General features: G+C 38.8%; 1 protein-coding gene and 1 long non-coding RNA gene across 12 annotated transcripts in view; one reads left to right on the forward strand and one right to left on the reverse strand.

The window, feature by feature from the left end:
- Window positions 1-8,158, forward strand: part of GHR (growth hormone receptor) — a 313,209-nt gene extending 305,051 nt beyond the window's left edge. For all 10 annotated transcript variants that reach the window (XM_086361584.1, XM_086361582.1, XM_086361589.1 and 7 more), the window contains one exon: window positions 5,130-8,158. In XM_086361584.1, the coding sequence (XP_086217710.1) occupies window positions 5,130-6,101 (972 nt within the window). In that variant the 3' untranslated portion in view covers window positions 6,102-8,158. The remainder of the gene's footprint in view (window positions 1-5,129) is intronic.
- Window positions 1-23,074, reverse strand: part of LOC147350285 (uncharacterized) — a 171,460-nt gene that overhangs the window by 68,723 nt on the left and 79,663 nt on the right. The window lies entirely within an intron of this gene.

Here is a 23,074-nt window from a genome sequence, read left to right on the forward strand (position 1 = left end):
GGATGGGATGATTGGATGGCATCACCAACTCAATGAACATCAGTTTGAGTAAACTCCAGGAGCTGGTGATGGTCAAGGAAGCCTGGCATGCCACAGTCCATGGGGTCACAAAGAGTTGACACAACTGAGCAACTGAACTGAACTGAATGGACTTCCCTACCTAAAGGGCTTCCCTGGTGGCTCAGCTAGTAAAGAACCCACCAGTCAATGCAAGAGATGCAGGTTCAATCACTGGGATGGGTAGACACCTGGAGAAGGAAATGGCAAACCACTCCAGTATTCTTGCCTGGAAAATTCCATGTATAGAGGAGCCTAGCAGGCTATAGTCCATGGGATCACAAAGAGTCAGACATGACTGAGCGTACACACGTACAAAGGAAATATTGAAAGGCCTTCTCTAAAAGAAGTAAGAATATATAGAGAAGAGGAAATCACAGTTAGAAAGCAAATCACCTAAATAAGCCAGTATACAGATTTTTTTTTAAATGTCTGTGAAAGTGATGATAACCGAAATGAACAGAAAAAGGATGAACATGAAGATATAAGAGGACATCAAAATCCTAAAATGTGGGAGAAAAGAGTACAAAAATGTAAAATTTTTTAATCATTTCCTAGAACATGTTTGAGCCTGTGTGATTACTAGTCTAAGGCAGGTAGAATATAATATGGTATATACATACATGAAAAACAAGGTAACCACAAATTAAGAACAAACAACAGATTCACAAAAACCAAAAAGAACATAATACAAAAATAATTCAAACCACAAAAAAGAAGGGGGAGGGGGTCAAGGAAGAAATTTAAAAATCAGTGGGAAAGCAGGACTTAAAATAGCAATAAATACATATCAATTAATAATTGCCTTAAATGTCAGTGGACGAGACGTCCCAATCAGAATACACAGAGTGGCAGACTATGAAAAAATGAGAGCCTACATTATGTTGCCTACAAGAGACCCAGTTTAGAGCAAAGGACACACAGATTGAAAGGTGATGGGAGAAGATTTCATGCAAATGGAAATGACAAAGTGGGAATCACAATATACATGTCAGACAAAACATACCTTAAAGGCCATAAAAAAGATAAAGAAGGACACTATATAAAGATAAAAGGATCAATACAAGAAAAGAACTTTATACTCATCAACATAGATGCAATAATGTTGCAGCACTCAAATACATAAAACAGATCCTAACAGATATAAAGGGAGAAACCAACAGGAATACAGTAATAGTACGAGACCTTTAACACCCTACTCACATCAGTGGACAGATCTTCTAGACAGAAATCAAGGCAACAGGGATCATAAATGACAATGATAGAACAGTTAGACCTAAATGATATTTTCAGGACATTATATCCATAAGAAACAGAATACACATTCTTTAAATGCACATGAAATATTCTCTAGGATTGACCACATGCTGCTGCTAAGTCGCTTCAGTCGTGTCCGACTCTATGCGACCCCATAGACGGCAGCCTACCAGGCTCCCCCGTCCCTGGGATTCTCCAGGCAAGAACACTGGAGTGGGTTGCCATTTCCCTCTCCAATGCATGAAAGTGAAGTCGCTCAGTTGTGTCCGACTCTTCACAACCCCATGGACTGCAGCCTACCAGGCTCCTCCGTCCATGGGATTTTCCAGGCAAGAGTACTGGAGTCGGGTGCCATCGCCTTCTCCAAGGATTGACCACATACTGGAGCACAAAAACAGGCCTCAACAAAGAATATAGAAATTATCTCAAGCATCTTTTCTCACCACAATGGCATGAAACTAAAAGTCAACCACAGAAAAAGAAATGAAATAAAAATGATCACAAAGCAATATGCTACTAAAAAACCAATGAGTCAATGATGAAAGTAAATTTAAAACTACCTTGAGAAAGATGACAATGAAAATACAACCATACAAAATCTTTGAGATGTAGCAAAATCAGTTCTTAGAGGGAAATTCATAGCTATACAGGCCTTCTTCATCAAAACAAGAAAAAAACCTAATCTACTACTTGAAGTAGAAAACGAACAAACAAAACATAAAATCAGCAAAAGGAAGGAAACAATCAAGATCAAAGAGGAAATAAATAAAATAGTGATTAAAAAATAGAAAAAAAATCAATAAAACCAAAAGTTCATTCTTTGAAAAGGTAAACAAGATTGATAAACCTCTGGCCAGGCTCACCAAGAAGAGAGAGAACCCAAATAAACAAGAAATGAGAAAGGAGACATAAAAACTGATATCACAATAATAACAAAGACCACAGGGAATGCTATAAACAATTATACGCCAACAAATTTGACAACCTAGAATAAATGGACAAGTTTCTAGAAACATACCCACCAGATTTGAATCACAGCCCACCAAAATTGAATCAAGAAATAGATAATTAGAAAAGACCAATCACTAGAGGTAAAATGGAATATGTAATTTTAAAACTTCCTATAAAGAAAAGTCCAGGACCAGATGGCTTTACAGGTGAATTCTACCAAACATACAAAGAAGAAATAACACTGATTCTCAAAAGCTTCCAAAACACTAAAGAGGAGTTCCATTAGTTCCAAAGACATTCTATGAAACCACCCTAATACCAAAACCAGACAAACACCACCAAAAAAGAAAATTACAGGCCAATCTTTGAGGAATATAGATGCAAAAATTCTCAGCAAAATATTAGCAGACCAAATCCAAAAGCAACAACAAAAAAAAGATCACATACTACAACCAAGAGTCATTCCAAGTTCACAAGGATGCTCAACATACACAAGTCAATGTGATACATAAACAAAAGACAAAATCACATGATCATCTCAAGAAAAAAGACCATCTGACAAAATTTCACATCCATTCATGATAAAACTCTTACCAAAGTAGGTATAAAGGGAACATATCACAACATAATAAAAGCCAAATGACAAACCCACACCCAATGTAATAGCCAATGGTGAAAAACTGAAAGCCTTCATGCTAAAATCTAGAACAGGACCAGGATGCCCACTCTCACCTCTTCTATTTAACATAGTATTGAAAGTCCTAGCCACAGAAATCAGACAAGAAAAAGAAAATTTATCCAAGTTGGAAGGGAAGAGGCCAACTGTTACATGCAGATGACTTAAATATAAGGCATTTTACCATCAGAGCTTCCCTGGTAGCTCAGACAGTAAAAAATCTGCCTGTAATACAGGAAACCTGGGTTCAATCCCTGGGTTGGGAGGATCCCCTGGAGAAGGGCATGGCAACCCGTTTCAGTATTCTTTCCTGAAGAATCCCCATGGACAGAGGAGCCTCCTAGGCTATACTCCATGGGGTCACAAAGAGTTGGACACGACTGAGCAACTAATACATACATACCATCAAGCTCCTAGAAGAGATCATAGGCAAAACATTCTCTGACATAAATCATATCAATGTATTCTTAGGTCAGTTTCCCAAGGCAATAGAAATAAAAGCAAAAATAAACAAATGGGACTTAATCAAACTTACAAGCTTTTGCACAGCAAAAAAAAAACCATAAAGGAAAAGAACTTACATAATGGGAGAAAGTATTTGCAAATAATGAGACCAACCAGGGCTTCATTTCCAAAATATGAAAACAGCTCATACAACTCAACAACAATAAAAACCCAATCAAAAACTGGGCAGAAGACCTAAACAGACATTTCTTCAAAGAAGAAATACAAATGGCCAATAGGCACATGAAAAGATGTTAAACACTGCTAATTATTAGAGAAGTACAAATCAGAACTACAACGAGGTACCACCTCACACCAGTCAGAATGGCCATCATTAAAAACTACAAATAACAGATGCTGGAGAGGATGTGAACAAAAGGGAACCCTCCTACACTGTTGGAATGTAAGTTGGTACAGCCAATATGGAAAATATTTATAATATGGAGATTCCTCAGAAAACTAAAGAATTACCATATGATTCAAGCTTTTTGTTGGCAGGAAAGCTATGACAAACCTAGACAGCATGATGAAAAGTGGAGACATTACTCTGCCAACAAAGGTCTGTATAGTCAAAGCTATGGTCTTCCCAGTGGTCACATACAGTTGTGACAGATGGACTGTAAAGAAGGCAGAGCACCAAAGAATTGATGCCTTCAAACTGTGGTGATGGAGAAGGCTCCTGAAAGTCCCCTGTACAGCAAGGAGATCAAACCGGTCAATCTTAAGGGAGATCAATCCTGAATACTCATTGGAAGGACTGATGCTGAAGCGACAGTATTTTGTTCATCTGATGAGACAGCCAACTCACCAAAAAAGTCCCTGATGCTGGGAAAGATTGAGGGCAGAAGGAGAAGAGAGCATCAGAGGATCAGATAGCTGAATGGCTTCACTGATGCAATGGACATGAACTTGGGCAAACTTTGGAAGATGGGGAGGGACAGGAAGGCCTGGCGTGCTGTGGTCCATGGGGTCACAAAGAGTCAGACATGACTGGTGACTGAATAACAGCAACAGTGATCCAACAGTCCCACTTCTAGACATATATCCAGACAAAACTCTAATCCGAGAAGATACATGCACCCCTGTGTTCACAGAATCACTATTCACAATAGCCAAGACTGGGAAACAACCTAAATGTCCATCAACAGATGAATGAATGAAGATGTGGTACATATATACAATGGAGTACTACTGAGCCATTTAAAAAAGAATGAAATAATGCTACTTGTAGCAACAAGGATGCAACTAAAGATTATCATACTAACTGAAGTAAATCATAAAGAGAAAGACATATAGCATATGTTACCACTTATATGTGGAATCTAAAATATGATACAAATGAATCTATGTACAAAACAAAAACAGACTCACAGACATAGAGAATAGACTCGTGATTGCCAAGGGGGAGAGGGTTGGAGGAGGGATGGTGTGATGTTGGGGTTAGCAGATATATGCTATTATATATGGAATGGATAAACAAGGTCCTTCTGTCCAGCACAGAGAACTATGTTTAGTATCCTATGATGAACCATAATGGAAAATAATTTTAAAAAAGAAAAGTTCTTCACTAATGTATTTGTTACATGGTTTGTTATATGATTTTGTTACTGATTAGACTCAATATTATTTGTTAAATCAATTGTTGTTAATTTATTTTCATAGATCTTCTTTTTCTATTTTATAGGAAGGAAAATTAGAAGAGGTGAATACAATCTTAGCCATTCATGACAACTATAAACACGAATTCTACAATGATGACTCTTGGGTTGAATTTATTGAACTAGATATTGATGACCCTGATGAAAAGACTGAAGGGTCAGACACAGACAGACTTCTGAGCAATGACCATGAAAAATCACTCAATATCTTTGGGGCAAAGGATGACGACTCTGGGCGTACCAGCTGCTATGAACCTGACATTCTGGAGGCTGATTTCCATGTCAGTGACATGTGCGATGGTACCTCAGAGGTTGCTCAGCCACAAAGGTTAAAAGGGGAAGCAGATATCTCATGCCTTGATCAGAAGAATCAAAATAATTCACCTTCTAATGATGCTGCCCCTGCTAGCCAGCAGCCCAGTGTTATCCTAGTAGAGGAAAACAAACCAAGACCACTTCTCATTGGTGGAACTGAGTCAACTCATCAAGCTGTCCATACACAGCTCAGCAATCCAAGTTCATTGGCAAACATTGATTTTTATGCCCAGGTAAGCGACATTACACCAGCAGGAAATGTGGTCCTTTCCCCAGGCCAAAAGAATAAGACTGGGAACCCCCAGTGTGACACGCACCCAGAAGTGGTCACACCCTGCCAAGCTAACTTCATCGTGGACAACGCTTACTTCTGCGAGGTAGACGCCAAAAAGTACATTGCCCTGGCCCCTCACGTCGAGGCTGAATCACACGTAGAGCCAAGCTTTAACCAGGAAGACATTTACATCACCACAGAAAGCCTTACCACTACAGCTGGGAGGTCGGGGACAGCAGAACATGTTCCAAGTTCTGAGATACCTGTCCCAGATTATACCTCCATTCATATAGTACAGTCTCCACAGGGCCTCGTACTCAATGCGACTGCCCTGCCCTTGCCTGACAAAGAGTTTCTCTCATCATGTGGCTATGTGAGCACAGACCAACTGAACAAAATCATGCCATAGCTTTTCTTTGATTTCCCATGAGCTACCCATTGAATGGCACAGGGTTGGCTGGGGCATGAATGCTTAAACCAAAACAATGTTTAAACTTTTTTTGGGAGGGGGGTGAGTTGAGGGTGGGGAATATGAATTCTAAATGCCTTTTCCTGAAATGTTGAAACATTATATTAAAAAAAGAAGAAGAATCCTTAATCAGATAAATATTCCTGTTGTGAATTGTAAATACTTTAAAGAACTGTCTCAAAGACTGTTTAGTGGCAGTAATTGTCTTGTTATTGTGGGTGTTAATTTTGTGCTACTAAGCATTGAATGGCTATGTTTTTTAATGTATAGTTAATCATGCTTTTTGAAAAAGCAAAAAATCAGGTGGCTTTTGCAGTTCAGGAAGATTGAATGCAAATTATAGCACAGGATAATTTTTTTTTATAATTGGGAACTAAAATTATAGGTAAGAAGAAATAGTTTGGATATGTAAAACATTTATTTTGGCATAAAATGGATAAAGATATTTTTAATAATTTACACTTTAAGCATGGCTATTTTATATTACACTGTACACGGTGTACTGTAGTTCATGCCAACCCATCTAAAGAATGTAATAACTGCAGTCTAAAGCTGGTTTAATGCTTTGGTCAATGCACCTGAAGAAAAACTAGTTTTTTACAAGGCCCTTTTTATACCTCCTAAAACTCTTTAAGTGATTCTGAAATGATTGTAGTTACCTGCATTATTGGAAAGTGCTCATCTTATCTGAATTTGTAAACAAATATTTGTTAATTTAGAAAACTTTTAAATGTTTGCACAAGTCAACTTACCATGAACCAAAAAAAACAAAACACACACACAGAAGAATAACAACAAAAAAAACCTTTTCTTACCCAAGTTTTGGTTCATGTCAGAGGGCTACATACTAAGAGAAGTAGAAATTACAGCTTGTTCCTATTGACCAGGATGCTTAATCACTGCAGTGCCCTGGAAAAAAGTGTCTTAGCGCATGCATATCATAAGAGTCAAGCCTTAGAACCTCCACCGCAATGTCTCGTATTTCATATTTATCTAAGGAAGGAATAGGAACAAGAAGCATTTTGTAAGTTGAAGCTGGTCAAAGTGAAGTTAACCAGATCATGGAATAAAAGTTCAAGAAGTAGGTTTTTCTTTCATAGCCTCTAGCCAGACACATGCTCATTGTTAGTGATAATGAGAAACAAACCAAAAAAAAAAAAAAACCAAGATTTTAAATCCCGAAAGATAACTCAAAAATTTATTTAAACCCATAGCAGAAACTTTCTTCCTCACCACATCTTTTATAGGATTTATTTAAAGCAGTGAAATGAGTTTCATCATTTTTTACCTCCTCTCCGAGTGAATTGGCCTTAAAGCTGGTAGTTAGAAGAAAATGAGGTCTGAGTAATTTATAAATTATTGCTCAATCCCTGAATAAATTAAACATCATTCACAGGAGCATTGGGATTGCTCCGCAAAAGGTTTGTCAAAAAGAGAAGACTCATCTCACTCATGAATGCTTCTCACTTTAAGTATTTTTTTAAAGTTAATAAAACTTTAAAGTTAGCTTTAACTTAAAAAGCATATTTGCCATTTAGCTCAGACCTTTTTAGAAAATAAGCTTAATGGTTGGTAATTTTAAATTCCTTCTTTCTTGCAGGAAGGACAGTGAAAAACTAAAATTGGGTGTTTAAAGTTCAATATGTTACTTGTAATAAATGTTCAATAGGTTTTCTGCTATCTTGCTGCTATGGTTTTCTCTAAGAGCTACATAATTTAGTTTCATAGACAATTTCATCTATGTAGAACCTAATTCAACTTAAAACTGTGTGTTTGGGGAAACTATCTTACCATTTCACAGTAGGCTGACAACAACATTTCTATAGCCAAAAATAGCTAAATACCTCAATCGGTCTCTGAATGTCATTTTGGTACTTTGCTGGCCACACAAGCCATTATTCACTAGTATGACTAGTTGTGTCCTGCAGTTTATATTTAACTTTCTTTATGTCTGTGGATTTTTTTCCTTCAAAGTTTAATAAATTTATTTTCTTGGATTTGTGATGGTATCCTTCTGTTATCAAACACCACAGAAAAACATCCTCAATCAGACTGCATACTCTTGAGTTCTTCTCCTTGTAAGGAGAACTTAGCACAGTAGCTTAAACACAGTAGCAATGTGTGTGATTTTTGATCTGGGCTGAAATACAGAAGCAGAGGAAACAGCTCCTTATTTCTTCTTCTTTTTTTTTTTTTTTTAAGGAAACAAGAGCCCAGCACAAAAATATCCTGCTGGATTTCCTGGACTCTTAGAGCCATATTTTGGATGTGTCAAAGCATGCATGACACATGCGGGGGTGTTTGTTTGTGAGAAGGGGGAGAATTTAAGCCTGTTGCCTAGAAGGGAAAAACAGCTCTCCCTCTACCATTCACACATTAGAAGAAGTCAGTTTGTCAGACAAGCCCCTTGTCATAATGGGAGACTGATAAGAAGTCAAGACTGGGAGGGAAGCTAGTCAGGCAGGTTGTGTAGGACCCTGAGAACAGGAAACCCATGAGGCAGAGATTCTTCCACAGAAGGTTCCAGCTCCTAGAGAGATGAAATTGTGATAAATTCAAATCCTATACACACCAGGTGGGCAACCCACAAACAGGAAAATGATTGTATTTCAGAGATTCTCCCACAGGAGAGACAGTTTTAAGTCCTGCATCAGGCTCCCTAGCCTGGGGGTCTAGCATTGGGAGGAAGGGCCCCCAGAGCATCTGGCTTTGAAGGCAACTGGGTTTGATCACAAGACTTCCGCAGGACTGGGGAAAATAGAAATTCCACTCTTGGAGGGCACATACAAGGTCATATAAGCACATACAAGGTCTTGAGAACCCAGGAGGAAAAGTAGTGACCTGGAGACCCTGGGTCAGACCTACCTGCTTGTATTGGACGGTCTCCTGCAGAACCAGCAGCAGGTGGCTGTGACTCAGTGCAGGGACAAAGACACTGGTAGCAAGAGTTCTGGAGGGTACTTATTGGCATGAGCTCTCCTGGAGGCCACCATTTTCTTACCAAGACCTGGCCCCACCCAACAGCCTATAGGCTCCAGTGCTGGAACACCTCAGGCCACACAACCAACAGGGTGGAAACAGGCTGCCTAAAGTTTTACTAAGCCCACAGCTGGTCACTAAACACAACCCTTGACATGGCCCTGCCCAGAGGAGGAACAAGACCCAGCTTCATCCAGCAGTGGACACAAACCAGTCCTCTCCCCAGGAAGCTAACACAAGCCCCTGAGACCAGCCTCATCCACAAGGGGGCAGATCAGCAGAAGCAACAAGAGCTACAACCCTGCATCCTGCAGAATGGAAGCCATGAAAACAAAGACAAAGATAGCAGAGGAATATATCCCAGATGAAGGAACAAGCTAAAACCCCAGAAGAACAGCTAAGTGAAGTGGAGGTAGACATCTTCCTGAAACAGAATTCAGAGAAATGATAGTAAAGATGATCCAAGATCTCAAAAAAAAAAACAAAAAAGAAGAACAGGGGCACAGAACAAGATACAATAAATGCTTAGTGAAGAACTAAAGAACAGAGATGAACAATACAACAAGTAAAATTAAAAGTACACTAGAAGGAATAAACACCAGAATAAATAAGGCAGGAGAATGTATATGTGAGCTGAAAGACAGAATGTTATAAATCACTACTGTGGAACAGAATTTTAAAAAAGAATGAAAAGCAATAAGGACAGTCTTAAGAGATTTCTGGGACAATATTAAATGCACTAACATTAGCAATATAGGGGTACCGTAAAGAGAAGAGATAAAGGACCTGAGAATTAACGGAAGAATTAATAGCTGAAACTTTCCTAACATGGGAAAGGAAACAGTCACCCAAGCTGAGGAAGCAGAGACTTCTCCCAGGAAGGATAAACCCAAGGGGGAACACACACAGACTTATAGTAATCAAATTGACAAAAATTAAAGACAAAGTGATAATACTAAAAGCAACAAGGAAAAGGCAACAAATAACATACAAGTTTATCAGCTTATTTTTTCAGCAGAAACTCCACAGAAGGTCAAAAGGGAATGGCAGGATATATTTACAGTGATGAAAGGGAAAAACCTAAACCAAGAAGACTTGTTCAGATTTGATGGAGAAATCAAAAGCTTTACAAACAAGGAAAAGCTAATAGAATTCAGCACCACCAGATAAAACCAACTCTGCAACAAATGCTAAAGGAACTTCTCTAGGTGGAAAGGTCACAACTAGAAGGAAGAAAATTACAAATGGAAAAGCTCACTGGTAAAGGCCAACATTCAGTAATGGTAGAAAATCATCCACACGTAAATATGATATCAAAACCAGTCATCATGAGGAGAGTACAAATGTAGGATATTGAAAATGAAATTTAAAAAAAAACAGCAACTTAAAACAACCTTGTTTACAGACTGCTATATCAAAACCTCATGGTAACTGCAAACCAAAAATCTACAATAGATACACATACAAAGAAAACACAAGAGTAAATTTAGTCATCACAAGGAAGAGAACAAAAGAGGAAGGGAAGAAAAAAGACTTACAAAAACAAATCCAAAACAATTAACAAAATGGCAATAAGAACATACATATCAATGTGTTAAATGTAAACATATTAAATGCTCCAACCAAAAGACACAGACTGACTGAATAAATACAAAAACAAGACCCATACTATAAGAGACCCACATCAGATCTAGAGACACATACAGATAGAAAGGGAAGGGGTGAGAAAAGTATTCTGTGCAAATGGAAATCAAAGGAAAGCTGGGGTGACACTACTTAAGACAAATGGTTAAAAAAAAATACTCTTATAAAGGATACTACATAATGATCAAGGTACCAATCCAAGAAGATGTAATAAGTATAAATACATATGCACCTAACATAGCAGCACCTCAATACATAAGGCAAATACTAACAGCCATAAAAGGAGAAGTAAACAGTAACACAATAACAGGAGACTTTAACACCCCACTTTCATCAATAGATCATCCAGACAGAAAATCATCCAGACCTTAAGGATACACTAGACCAGATGAACTTAATTGATATTTATAAAGCATTTCATCCAAAAGGAACAATAATATACATTATTTTCAAGTGTCATGAGACATTCTCCAAATTGATCACATGCTAGACCATAAAACAAGCCTTGGTAAATTTAAGAAAATTGAAATCATATCAAGAATTTTTTCTGACCACAACACTATGAGATTAGAAATCAACTACAAGCAAAAAAAAGACTGCAAACACACAAGCATGTGGAAGCTAAACAATATGCTACTAAACAACCAGTGGCTCACTGAAGAAATCAAAGAGGGAATAAAAAATACCTGGAGACAAATGACAATGAAAACACAGTGATTCAAAACCTATGGGATGCAGGAAAAGCAGCTGTAAAGGGGAAGTTTATAGCAATAAAACCTTACATCAAGAAACAAGAAAAGTCCCAAATCAACACCTAAAGGAGCTAGAGAAAGAACAAACAAAACCCAAAATTAGTAGAAGGAAAGAAATCATAAAGATCAGAGCAGAAATTAATGAACTAGGATTGAAAAAAATATAAAAAATGAAACTAAAAGCTAATTCTTCAAAAAGATAAAATTGATAAACCTTTAGCCAGACCCAGAATCACCAAGGATAAAAGAAAAAGCACTCAAATCAATAAAATTAGAAATGAAAAAGTTACAATGAACACCACAGAAATACAAAGGATCATAAGAGATTATTATGAATAAATACATGTCAATATAGAAGTTACTTGAATCCAAACTCTAGGTAGAATCCAAGATCATTTGCTTAATCTCCTTGCTAACTTAATATTTAAGGGCTGTGTGTAAACAGCACAGCTTCAGAGTAAGAATTTGACCTTTTGTTAAGCTCTATTCCCTTGGAAATCAAAGAATATTATGTCAACTATGTTCAGATCAGATCAGATCAGTCCAGTCACTCAGTTGTGTCCGACTCTATGCGACCCCATGAATTGCAGCACGCCAGGCCTCCCTGTCCATCACTAACTCCCGGAGTTCACTCAGACTCACGTCCATCAAGTCAGTGATGCCATCCAGCCATCTCATCCTCTGTCGTCCCCTTCTCCTCTTGCCCTCAATCCCTCCCAGCATCAGAGTCTTTTCCAATGACTCAACTCTTCGCATGAGGTGGCCAAAGTAGTGGAGTTTCAGCTTTAGCATCATTCCTTCCAAAGAAACCCCAGGGCTGATATCCTTCAGAATGGACTGGTTGGATCTCCTTGCAGTCCAAGGGACTCTCAGGAGTTTCCTCCAACACCACAGTTCAAAAGCATCAATTCTTTGGCGCTCAGCCTTCTTCACAGTCCAACTCTCACATCCATACATGACCACAGGAAAAACCATAGCCTTGACTAGACGAACCTGTGTTGGCAAAGTAATGTCTCTGCTTTTGAATATGCTATCTAGGTTGGTCATAACTTTCCTTCCAAGGAGTAAGTGTCTTTTAATTTCATGGCTGCAGTCACCATCTGCAGTGACTTTGGAACCCAAAAAATAAAGTCTGACACTGTTTCCACTGTTTCCCCATCTATTTCCCATGAAGTGATGGGACCGGATGCCATGATCTTCGTTTTCTGAATGTTGAGCTTTAAGCCAACTTTTTCACTCTCCACTTTCACTTTCATCAAGAGGCTTTTTAGTTCCTCTTCACTTTCTGCCATAAGGATGATGTCATCTGCATATCTGAGGTTATTGATATTTCTCCCGGCAATCTTGATTCCAGCTTGTGTGTTACACAAGTAAAATTGCTCATGGTTAAAATGACCTGACTGGTAAATTGCATCTGGATAAGGAACAACTCTAAATGCTCAAAGATAAACCGTGCTTTAAACATAAGTATGGTGACTCTTTGAGTACATTCCATGTGGGGACATTGTAAGTTTTGCCTATGGAGTTGTAACAAGAGCTAGTGGCACCAGTGAGAAATAGAGCTTCTAAGCCTTGGGTGAACTCCTTTATATGCCCACTACCAGTCTCCTGCTCTTATACCTCAGCGGTCACTTGGCAGAGGAGAGGAAAGAAAATACCGCACAGCTGTATTAATGATTGTGTAGACTGCTATATGGACTGTTGCTACAACTATGACTATAAAACAGAAAGCCTCATACTGCCCTGTCCTACATTCTCATCAGTAAACTAGAAATAAGTATTGCCTGTAGTCATCTGGGGAATGTTTACTTGAACTTAAGGTCCCCTTGTGGAGGCAGCAAGAGACACTTGCCACTCCTTGAATAGAGTTTGTGCTTTCCCATCTCCGTGTGTTTTGTTCCTGCCTCTTCCTTCACCTGTAAAGCTCCCACCTACAAAGCCTGCCTGTCAAATTTCCCCTCATTATTCATGACCCAGCTCAAGACTTCCTTCATGCAGCCCCCCTAATTCCTTCGAACCTTGAATGATTACTCCCTCCTTTGAACCACTTCTAAATGGTGTTTATCACACTCTAGTTTTTAGCTCACCTAACAAGCTGCCTAGAATGGGTTTACCAACATGTACTCTAGGGCATACCTGTTCCCTTAACTGGTCTTAAATGAGCAATTCTCTAAGCTGGAAAACACTTTATACTACACTTCCCTCTGGGAAAGCCAGAGTACAAATTGACATTTTAAACTATTGTTAAAGAAATCTACTTAAATTTAAACACATTTTCCAATTTATTCAACAATGGAAAATATAATGGTAAAGGAGTACACATCATTGGATATATTAACACTTGAGAAAAACAGCTCTAGAAGAATAACTAGCAAGCCTGGCACAAAATAAAGTTATAATAAAATTCATGTAAACATGAATCTGAACTGAGCATCTTTGAGGCCATAAAACTTATCAATAAAACTTCCCAAGAAATAAAAGGCAAAGGAGCTGCATACTTAAAATAACCACAGATCCTTCTCAACACAGGTGCATTGTTTTTTCACACATGAAATGACATTTTTCTAAGACCTTGGAGGTCTTAGAGCATTCATTTTCTTCTCTGTGGCATTTACTTTCTATCTCCTTGCTGGAAGAAGACCAAATTTTCCTCTTTCAACTGAAAGACTAGCTGAGGGGGGCTGACACATGGAATTTAGCAATGATAACAAATTCTCAATTTCAGTGCATTTAGTTTACTATGAAATCTGAGGGTTACAACACTGAAATAGTCACTCTGAAGAGCATATTTTTCTGGGAAGATGCAGAGTAAGTGTATGTTATTGCCTGAACACAAATAATTTCACACCTTATTTTTATCTTCTTAGTCAAAAAAAAAAAAAAAAAAAACTGGGGGGAGAGGGGTGGCGGTCCTAAGATGGTGGAGGAATAGGATGGGGAGACCACTTTCTCCCCTACAAATTCATCAAAAGAACATTTGAACATTGAGCAAATTCCACAAAACAACTTCTGAATGCTGGCAGAGGACATCAGGCACCCAGAAAGGCAGCCCATTGTCTTCCAAAGGAGGTAGGGAAAATATACAAAAGATAAAAAGAGAGACAAAAGAGGGAGGGACGGAGATCCATCCCGGGAAGGGAGTCTTAAAAAGAAGAGGTTTCCAAACACCAGGAAACACTCTCACCGGCAAATCTGTGGCAAGCCTTGGGACCTCAGAGGGCAACATAACCAGGAGGAAAATAAGTAATTAAAACACACAGATTACGTGCCTAAGGCAACTTCCAGTGGAGAAGCAGCGCAGACGCTTGCATCCGCCACTAGCAAGCGGGAGCTGTGCAGGGAGGCAAGGGCTGCATTGCTTAGAGTAAGGACCAAGCCTGAATGCCCTGAGGGCAGTCTTAGGGAACTAACTTGAGATAGCAAACCAGACTGTGGGATAGCTATCCCGCAAAAAGCCCTAACCTAAAACACTGCCAGGCCTGCTCACAGAACAAGAAAGAAAGTGAAGTTGCTCAGTCACGTCCAACTCTTTTCGACCCTGTGGACTGTAGCCTACCAGGCTCCTTCATCCATGGGATTTTCCAAGCAAGAGTACTGGAATGGGTTGCCATTTCCTTAAGCCACCAGAGAACAAAGGACTGAGCAGAGCTAGCCGGCTGTGGACCAGCCCATCCCCGACCAGAGACAGGCAGACAGGGCAGCCAGAGCCAGAAGGGGACAATCGTGGCCCCAGAGAGGCATCATCTACCAAACTGCAAGCAGGCTCCTTTGCTAACCAAGACTCCTTGGAATTCTGGACGGTCAACATCCACCGGGAGGGTCGCAGCCAGAGATCAGCTCCCCAGAGGAGACACACAGCACACCTGAAAGGGTGCACCTGTTGTACACCCAGAAAACCGAGCGGCTGGGACGGGGGAGGCGATAAGTCACAGCTTGCCAAGCACCTGGTCACCTGAGCTGCTCGGACTGGGGAAGGGCACAAAACGCAGGCTCAATCAAGTCTGTGCTTTTGTGGAGTACCTGAACCTGAGTGGCTTAGACCTGGCAAGTGCATTCAACCCAGGACAGGCCTCAGACAGTTCCTGGCAGAGCAACCTAGAGCCTGAGCAGTGTAGACTGGGAAAGCACACAAGCCATGAGCGGGGGCAAACCCAGTGTGGCCTAGACACTGGGAGCTCTCTCCACAGACACCAGTGATATTTGTTTGCAGTGTTCCTCCCTCCCCACAGCACGACTGAACAAGTAAGCCTAAAAAAAGTGACCACCACCGCCCCCTTGTGTCAGGGTGGAAATTAATCACTGAAGAGGCCAGCAAACAGAAGCTAAAATAAACAGAGGGAACCACTTTGGAAGTGACAGTTGCAATAGATTAAAACCCTGCAGTTGCCACCAACTACATAGGAATGGGACTACAGATGTTGAGAAGTATAAGCCAGATCAAGGAACTATCTGAAAATGAACTCACCCACACTGTCCACAGTAACACCAGATAAAGTCCTAGATGTACTTTTACTATTATCATTTTTTTAATTTTTTTTAAATTTTAAAGTCCTCTATTACTCCTTTTTCATTTTTATAACCTACTATTACTTTGCAAAAAAAACCCTTATTTTTAAAGCAAACTTCATATATATATATTTTTTTTTATAATTTTTGTGACTTTGTTTTTTTCTTTAATATTGTATTTTTGAGAATCTAACCTATACTCTAGATTTTTAATCTTTGCTTTTTGGTATTTGTTATCAATTTTGTACCTTTAAGAACCCGATCTCCGGTACCCATTTTTACTTGGGAGTGAGATTACTGGCTGGATTGCTCTTTGGAGCATCTTTGGACTCTCCCCTTTGGACTCTCCTTTTTTTCCACCAGGTCACCTCTATCTCCCTCCCTACCCCTTCTCTCCTCTGCCCAACCCTGTGAATCTCTGTGTGTTCCGGGCTGTGGAGAACACTTAGGGAACTGATTACTGGCTGGATCTGTCTCTCTCCTTTTGATTCCCCCTTTTATCCTCCTGGCCACCTCTCTCTCCTTCCTCCCTCTTCTCTTCTCTGTGTAACTCCATGAGCATCTCTGAGGGGTCCAAACAGTGATGAGCATATAGGGAAGTGATTACTGGCTAGCTTGCTCTCGCCTCTTTTGATTCCCCCTCTTCTCCTCCTGGTCACCTCTAACTCCCTCCTCCCTCTTCTCTTCTCCATGTAATTCTGCGTACCTCTCCAGGTGTCCCTTACTGTGGAGAAACTTTACATCATTAACCTAGATGTTTTATCATTGGTGCTGTATCTATGGAGAAGTCTTGAGGCTACTATAAGAATATGACTGAAAACCCGAGGCAGGAGGCTTAAGTCCAAATCCTTAGAACACCAAGCCCAGAGAACTCCTGACTCAAGGGAATAATAATTGACAGGAGCTCATCAAACACCTCCATACCTACACTGAAACCAAGCACCACCCAAAGGCCAACAAGTTCCAGAGAAAAATATACCGTGCAAATTCTCCAGCAACACAGGAACATAGCCCTGAACTTCAATATACAGGCTGCCCAAAGTCATACCAAACCCACTGACATCTAAAAACATTACCAGACACCTCACTGCACTCAAGAGAGAAGAAATCCAGCTTCACCCACCAGAACACCGACACAAGCTTCCATAACCAGGAAACCTTGACAAGCCACACGTCCAATCCCACCCACAGCAAGGAACCTCCACAATAAAGAGGAACCATAAACTGCCAGAATATGGAAAGGCCACCCCAAACAAAGCAATATAAACAGGATGAAAAGGCAGAGAAATATCCAGCAGGTAAAGGAACAGAGTAAATGCCCACCAAACCAAACAAAAGAGGAAGAGATAGGCAATCTACCTGATAAAAAATTCTGAATAATGATAGTGAAAATGATCCAAAATCTTGAAAACAAAATGGAGTTACAGATACACCGCCTGGAGACAAAGATCGAGAAGATGCAAGAAATGTTTAACAAGGACCTAGAAGAAATAAAAAAGTCAATATTTAATGAATAACACAATAAATGAGATTACAAAAACACTCTGGAAGAAACCAACAGTAGAATAACGGAGACAGAAGATAGGATTAGTGAAATAGAAGATAGAATTGTAGAAATAAATGAATCAGAGAGGAAAAAAGAAAAATGAATTAAAAGAAATGAGGACAACCTCAGGGACCTCTGGGACAATGTTAAACACTCCAACATTTTTTTTTTAATTTTATTTTTAAACTTTACATAATTGTATTAGTTTTGCCAAATATCAAAATGAATCCGCCACAGGTATACATGTGTTCCCCATCCTGAACCCTCCTCCCTCCCCATACCATCCCTCTGGGTCGTCCCAGTGCATTAGCCCCAAGCATCCAGTATCGTGTATCGAACCTGGACTGGCAACTCGTTTCTTACATGATATTTTACATGTTTCAATGTCATTCTCCCAAATCTTCCCACCCTCTCCCTCTCCCACAGAGTCCATAAGACTGTTCTATACATCAGTGTCTCTTTTGCTGTCTCGTACACCAGGTTATTGTTACCATCTTTCTAAATTCCATATATATGCGTTAGTATACTGTATTTATGTTTTTCCTTCTGGCTTACTTCACTCTGTATAATAGGCTCCAGTTTCATCCACCTCATTAGAACTGATTCAAATGTATTCTTTTTAATGGCTGAGTAATACTCCATTGTGTATATGTACCACAGCTTTCTTATCCATTCATCTGCTGATGGACATCTAGGTTGCTTCCATGTCCTGGCTATTATAAACAGTGCTGCGATGAACATTGGGGTACATGTGTCTCTTTCCCTTCTGGTTTCCTCAGTGTGTATGCCCAGCAGTGGGATTGCTGGATCATAAGGCAGTCTATTTCCAGTTTTTTAAGGAATCTCCACACTCTTCTCCATAGTGGCTGTACTAGTTTGCATTCCTACCAACAGTGTAAGAGGGTTCCCTTTTCTCCACATCCTCTCCAGCATTTATTATTTGTAGACTTTTGGATCGCAGCCATTCTGACTGGTGTGAAATGGTACCTCATAGTGGTTTTGATTTGCATTTCTCTGATAATGAGTGATGTTGAGCATCTTTTCATGTGTTTGTTAGCCATCTGTATGTCTTCTTTGGAGAAATGTCTATTTATTTCTTTGGCCCATTTTTTGATTGGGTCGTTTATTTTTCTGGAGTTGAGCTGCAGGAGTTGCTTGTATATTTTTGAGATTAGTTGTTTGTCAGTTGCTTCATTTGCTATTATTTTCTCCCATTCTGAAGGCCATCTTTTCACCTTGCTAATAGTTTCCTTTGTTGTGCAGAAGCTTTTAAGGTTAATTAGGTCCCATTTGTTTATTTTTGCTTTTATTTCCAATATTCTGGGAGGTGGGTCATAGAGGATCCTGCTGTGATGTATGTCAGAGAGTGTTTTGCCTATGTTCTTCTCTAGGAGTTTTATAGTTTCTGGCCTTACATTTAGATCTTTATCCATTTTGAGTTTATTTTTGGGTATGGTGTTAGAAAGTGGTCTAGTTTCATTCTTTTACAAGTGGTTGACCAGATTTCCCAGCACCACTTGTTAAAGAGATTGTCTTTAATCCATTGTATATTCTTGCCTCCTTTGTCAAAGATAAGGTGTCCATAGGTGCGTGGATTTATCTCTGGGCTTTCTATTTTATTCCATTGATCTATATTTCTGTCTTTGTGCCAGTACCATACTGTCTTGATAACTGTGGCTTTGTAGTAGAGCCTGAAGTCAGGTAGGTTGATTCCTCCAGTTCCATTCTTCTTTCTCAAGATCGCTTTGGCTATTCGAGGTTTTTTGTATTTCCATACAAATTGTGAAATTATTTGTTCTAGCTCTGTGAAGAATACTGTTGGTAGCTTGATACGGATTGCATTGAATCTATAAATTGCTTTGGGTAGTATACTCATTTTCACTATATTGATTCTTCCAATCCATGAACATGGTATATTTCTCCATCTATTAGTGTCCTCTTTGATTTCTTTCACCAGTGTTTTATAGTTTTCTATATATAGGTCTTTAGTTCCTTTAGGTAGATATATTCCTAAGTATTTTATTCTTTCCGTTGCAATGGTGAATGGAATTGTTTCCTTCATTTCTCTTTCTGTTTTCTCATTATTAGTGTATAGGAATGCAAGGGATTTCTGTGTGTTGATTTTATATCCTGCAACTTTACTATAGTCATTGATTAGTTCTAGTAATTTTCTGGTGGAGTCTTTAGGGTTTTCTATGTAGAGGATCATGTCATCTGCAAATAGTGAGAGTTTTACTTCTTCTTTTCCAATTTGGATTCCTTTCTTTTTCTGCTCTGATTGCTGTGGCCAAAACTTCCAAAACTATGTTGAACAGTAATGGTGAAAGTGGGCACCCTTGTCTTGTTCCTGACTTTAGAGGAAATGCTTTCAATTTTTCACCATTGAGGATAATGTTTGCTGTGGGTTTGTCATATATAGCTTTTATTATGTTGAGGTATGTTCCTTCTATTCCTGCTTTCTGGAGAGTTTTTATCATAAATGGATGTTGAATTTTGTCAAAGGCTTTCTCTGCATCTATTGAGATAATCATATGGTTTTTATTTTTCAATTTGTTAATGTGGTGTATTACATTGATTGATTTGTGGATATTGAAGAATCCTTGCATCCCTGGGATAAAGCCCACTTGATCATGGTGTATGATCTTTTTAATGTGTTGTTGGATTCTGATTGCTAGAATTTTGTTAAGGATTTTTGCATCTATGTTCATCAGTGATATTGGCCTGTAGTTTTCTTTTATTGTGGGATCTTTGTCAGGTTTTGGTATTAGGGTGATGGTGGCCTCATAGAATGAGTTTGGAAGTTTACCTTCCTCTGCAATTTTTTGGAAGAGTTTGAGCAGGATAGGTGTTAGCTCTTCTCTAAATTTTTGGTAGAATTCAGCTGTGAAGCCGTCTGGACCGGGGCTTTTGTTTGCTGGAAGATTTTTGATTACAGTTTCAATCTCCGTGCTTGTGATGGGTCTGTTAAGATTTTCTATTTCTTCCTGGTCGAGTTTTGGAAAGTTGTACTTTTCTAAGAATTTGTCCATTTCTTCCACGTTGTCCATTTTATTGGCATATAATTGTTGATAGTAGTCTCTTATGATCCTTTGTATTTCTGTGTTGTCTGTTGTGATCTCTCCATTTTCGTTTCTAATTTTGTTGATTTGATTTTTCTCCCTTTGTTTCTTGATGAGTCTGGCTAATGGTTTGTCAATTTTATTTATCCTTTCAAAGAACCAGCTTTTGGTTTTGTTGATTTTTGCTATGGTCTCTTTTGTTTCTTTTGCATTTATTTCTGCTCTAATTTTTAAGATTTCTTTCCTTCTACTAACCCTGGGGTTCTTCATTTCTTCCTTTTCTAGTTGCTTTAGGTGTAGAGTTAGGTTATTTATTTGACTTTTTTCTTGTTTCTTGAGGTGTGCCTGTATTGCTATGAACTTTCCCCTTAGGACTGCTTTTACCGTGTCCCACAGGTTTTGGGTTGTTGTGTTTTCATTTTCATTCGTTTCTATGCAAATTTTGATTTCTTTTTTTATTTCTTCTGTGATTTGTTGGTTATTCAGCAGCGTGTTGTTCAGCCTCCATATGTTGGAATTTTTAATAGTTTTTCTCCTGTAATTGAGATCTAATCTTACTGCATTGTGGTCAGAAAAAATGCTTGGAATGATTTCAATTTTTTTGAATTTACCAAGGCTAGCTTTATGGCCCAGGATGTGATCTATCCTGGAGAAGGTTCCATGTGCGCTTGAGAAAAAGGTGAAATTCATTGTTTTGGGATGAAATGTCCTATAGATATCAATTAGGTCTAACTGAACACCCCAACATTTGAATCATAGGAGTCCCAGAAGAAGAAGACAAAAAGAAAGGCCATGAGAAAATACTTGAGGAGATAATAGTTGAAAACTTCCCTAAAATGGGGAAGGAAATAGTCACCCAAGTCCAAGAAACCCAGAGAGTCCCAAACAGGATAAACCCAAGGTGAAACACCTCAAGACACATATTAATCAAATTAACAAAGATCAAACACAAACAACAAATATTAAAATCAGCAAGGGAAAAACAACAAATAACACACAAGGGGATTCCCATAAGGATAACAACTGATCTTTCAACAGAAACTCTTCAGGCCAGGAGGGAATGGCAAGACATACTTAAAGTGATGAGAGAAAATAACCTACAGCCCAGATTACTGTACCCAGCAAAGATCTCACCCAAATATGAAGGAGAAATAAAAACCTTTACAGACAAGCAAAAGCTGAGAGAATTCAGCACCACCAAACCAGCTCTCCAACAAATACTAAAGGATCTTCTCCAGACAGGAAACACAGAAAGGGTGTATAAACTTGAACCCCAAACAGTAAAGTAAATGGCAACGGGATCATACTTATCAATAATTACCTTAAATGTAAATGGGTTGAATGTCCCAACAAAAAGACAAAGAGTGGCTGAATGGATACAAAAACAAGACCCCTATATATGTTGTCTACAAGAGACCCACCTTGAAACAAGGGACACATACAGACTGAAAGTGAAGGGCTGGAAAAAGATATTCCATGCAAATAGAGACCAAAAGAAAGCAGGAGTAGCAATACTCATATCAGATAAAATAGACTTTAAACAAAGGCTGTGAAAAGAAACAAAGAAGGACACTACATAATGACCAAAAGATCAATCCAAGAAGAAGATAGAACAATTATAAATATATATGCACCCAACATAGGAGCACCGCAATATGTAAGACAAATGCTAACAAGTATGAAAGGGGAAATTAATAATAACACAATAATAGTGGGAGACTTTAATACCCCACTCACACCTATGGATTGATCAACTAAACAGAAAATTAACAAGGAAACACAAACTTTAAATGATACAATAGACCAGTTAGACCTAACTGATATCTATAGGACATTTCACCCCCAAAACAATGAATTTCACCTTTTTCTCAAGCGCACATGGAACCTTCTCCAGGGTAGATCACATCCTGGGCCATAAATATAGCCTTGGTAAATTCAAAAAATTTAAATCATTCCAAGCATCTTTTCTGACCACAATGCAGTAAGATTAGATGTCAATTACAGGAGAAGAACTATTAAAAATTTCAACATGTGGAGGCTGAACAACACGCTGCTGAATAACCAACAAACCACAGAAGAAATCAAAAAAGAAATCAAAATATGCATAGAAACGAATGAAAATGAAAACACAACAACCCAAAACTTATGGGACACTGTAAAAGCAGTGCTAAGGGGAAGGTTCATAGCAATACAGGCTTACCTCAAGAAACAAGAAAAAAGTCAAATAAATAACCTAACTCTACACCTAAAGCAACTAGAAAAGGAAGAAATGAAGAACCCCAGGGTTAGTAGAAGGAAAGAAATCTTAAAAATTAGGGCAGAAATAAATGCAAAAGAAACGAAACCATAGCAAAAATCAACAAAGCCAAAAGCTGGTTCTTTGAGAAGTTAAATAAAATTGACAAACCATTAGGCAGACTCATCAAG

The sequence above is a fragment of the Bos grunniens genome, chromosome 20 (genome assembly GCF_055505025.1).
Source record: "Bos grunniens cultivar Pamir isolate PY7600 chromosome 20, Bosgru_T2T1.0, whole genome shotgun sequence".
In the NCBI taxonomy this organism is placed as follows: Eukaryota; Metazoa; Chordata; class Mammalia; order Artiodactyla; family Bovidae; genus Bos; species Bos grunniens.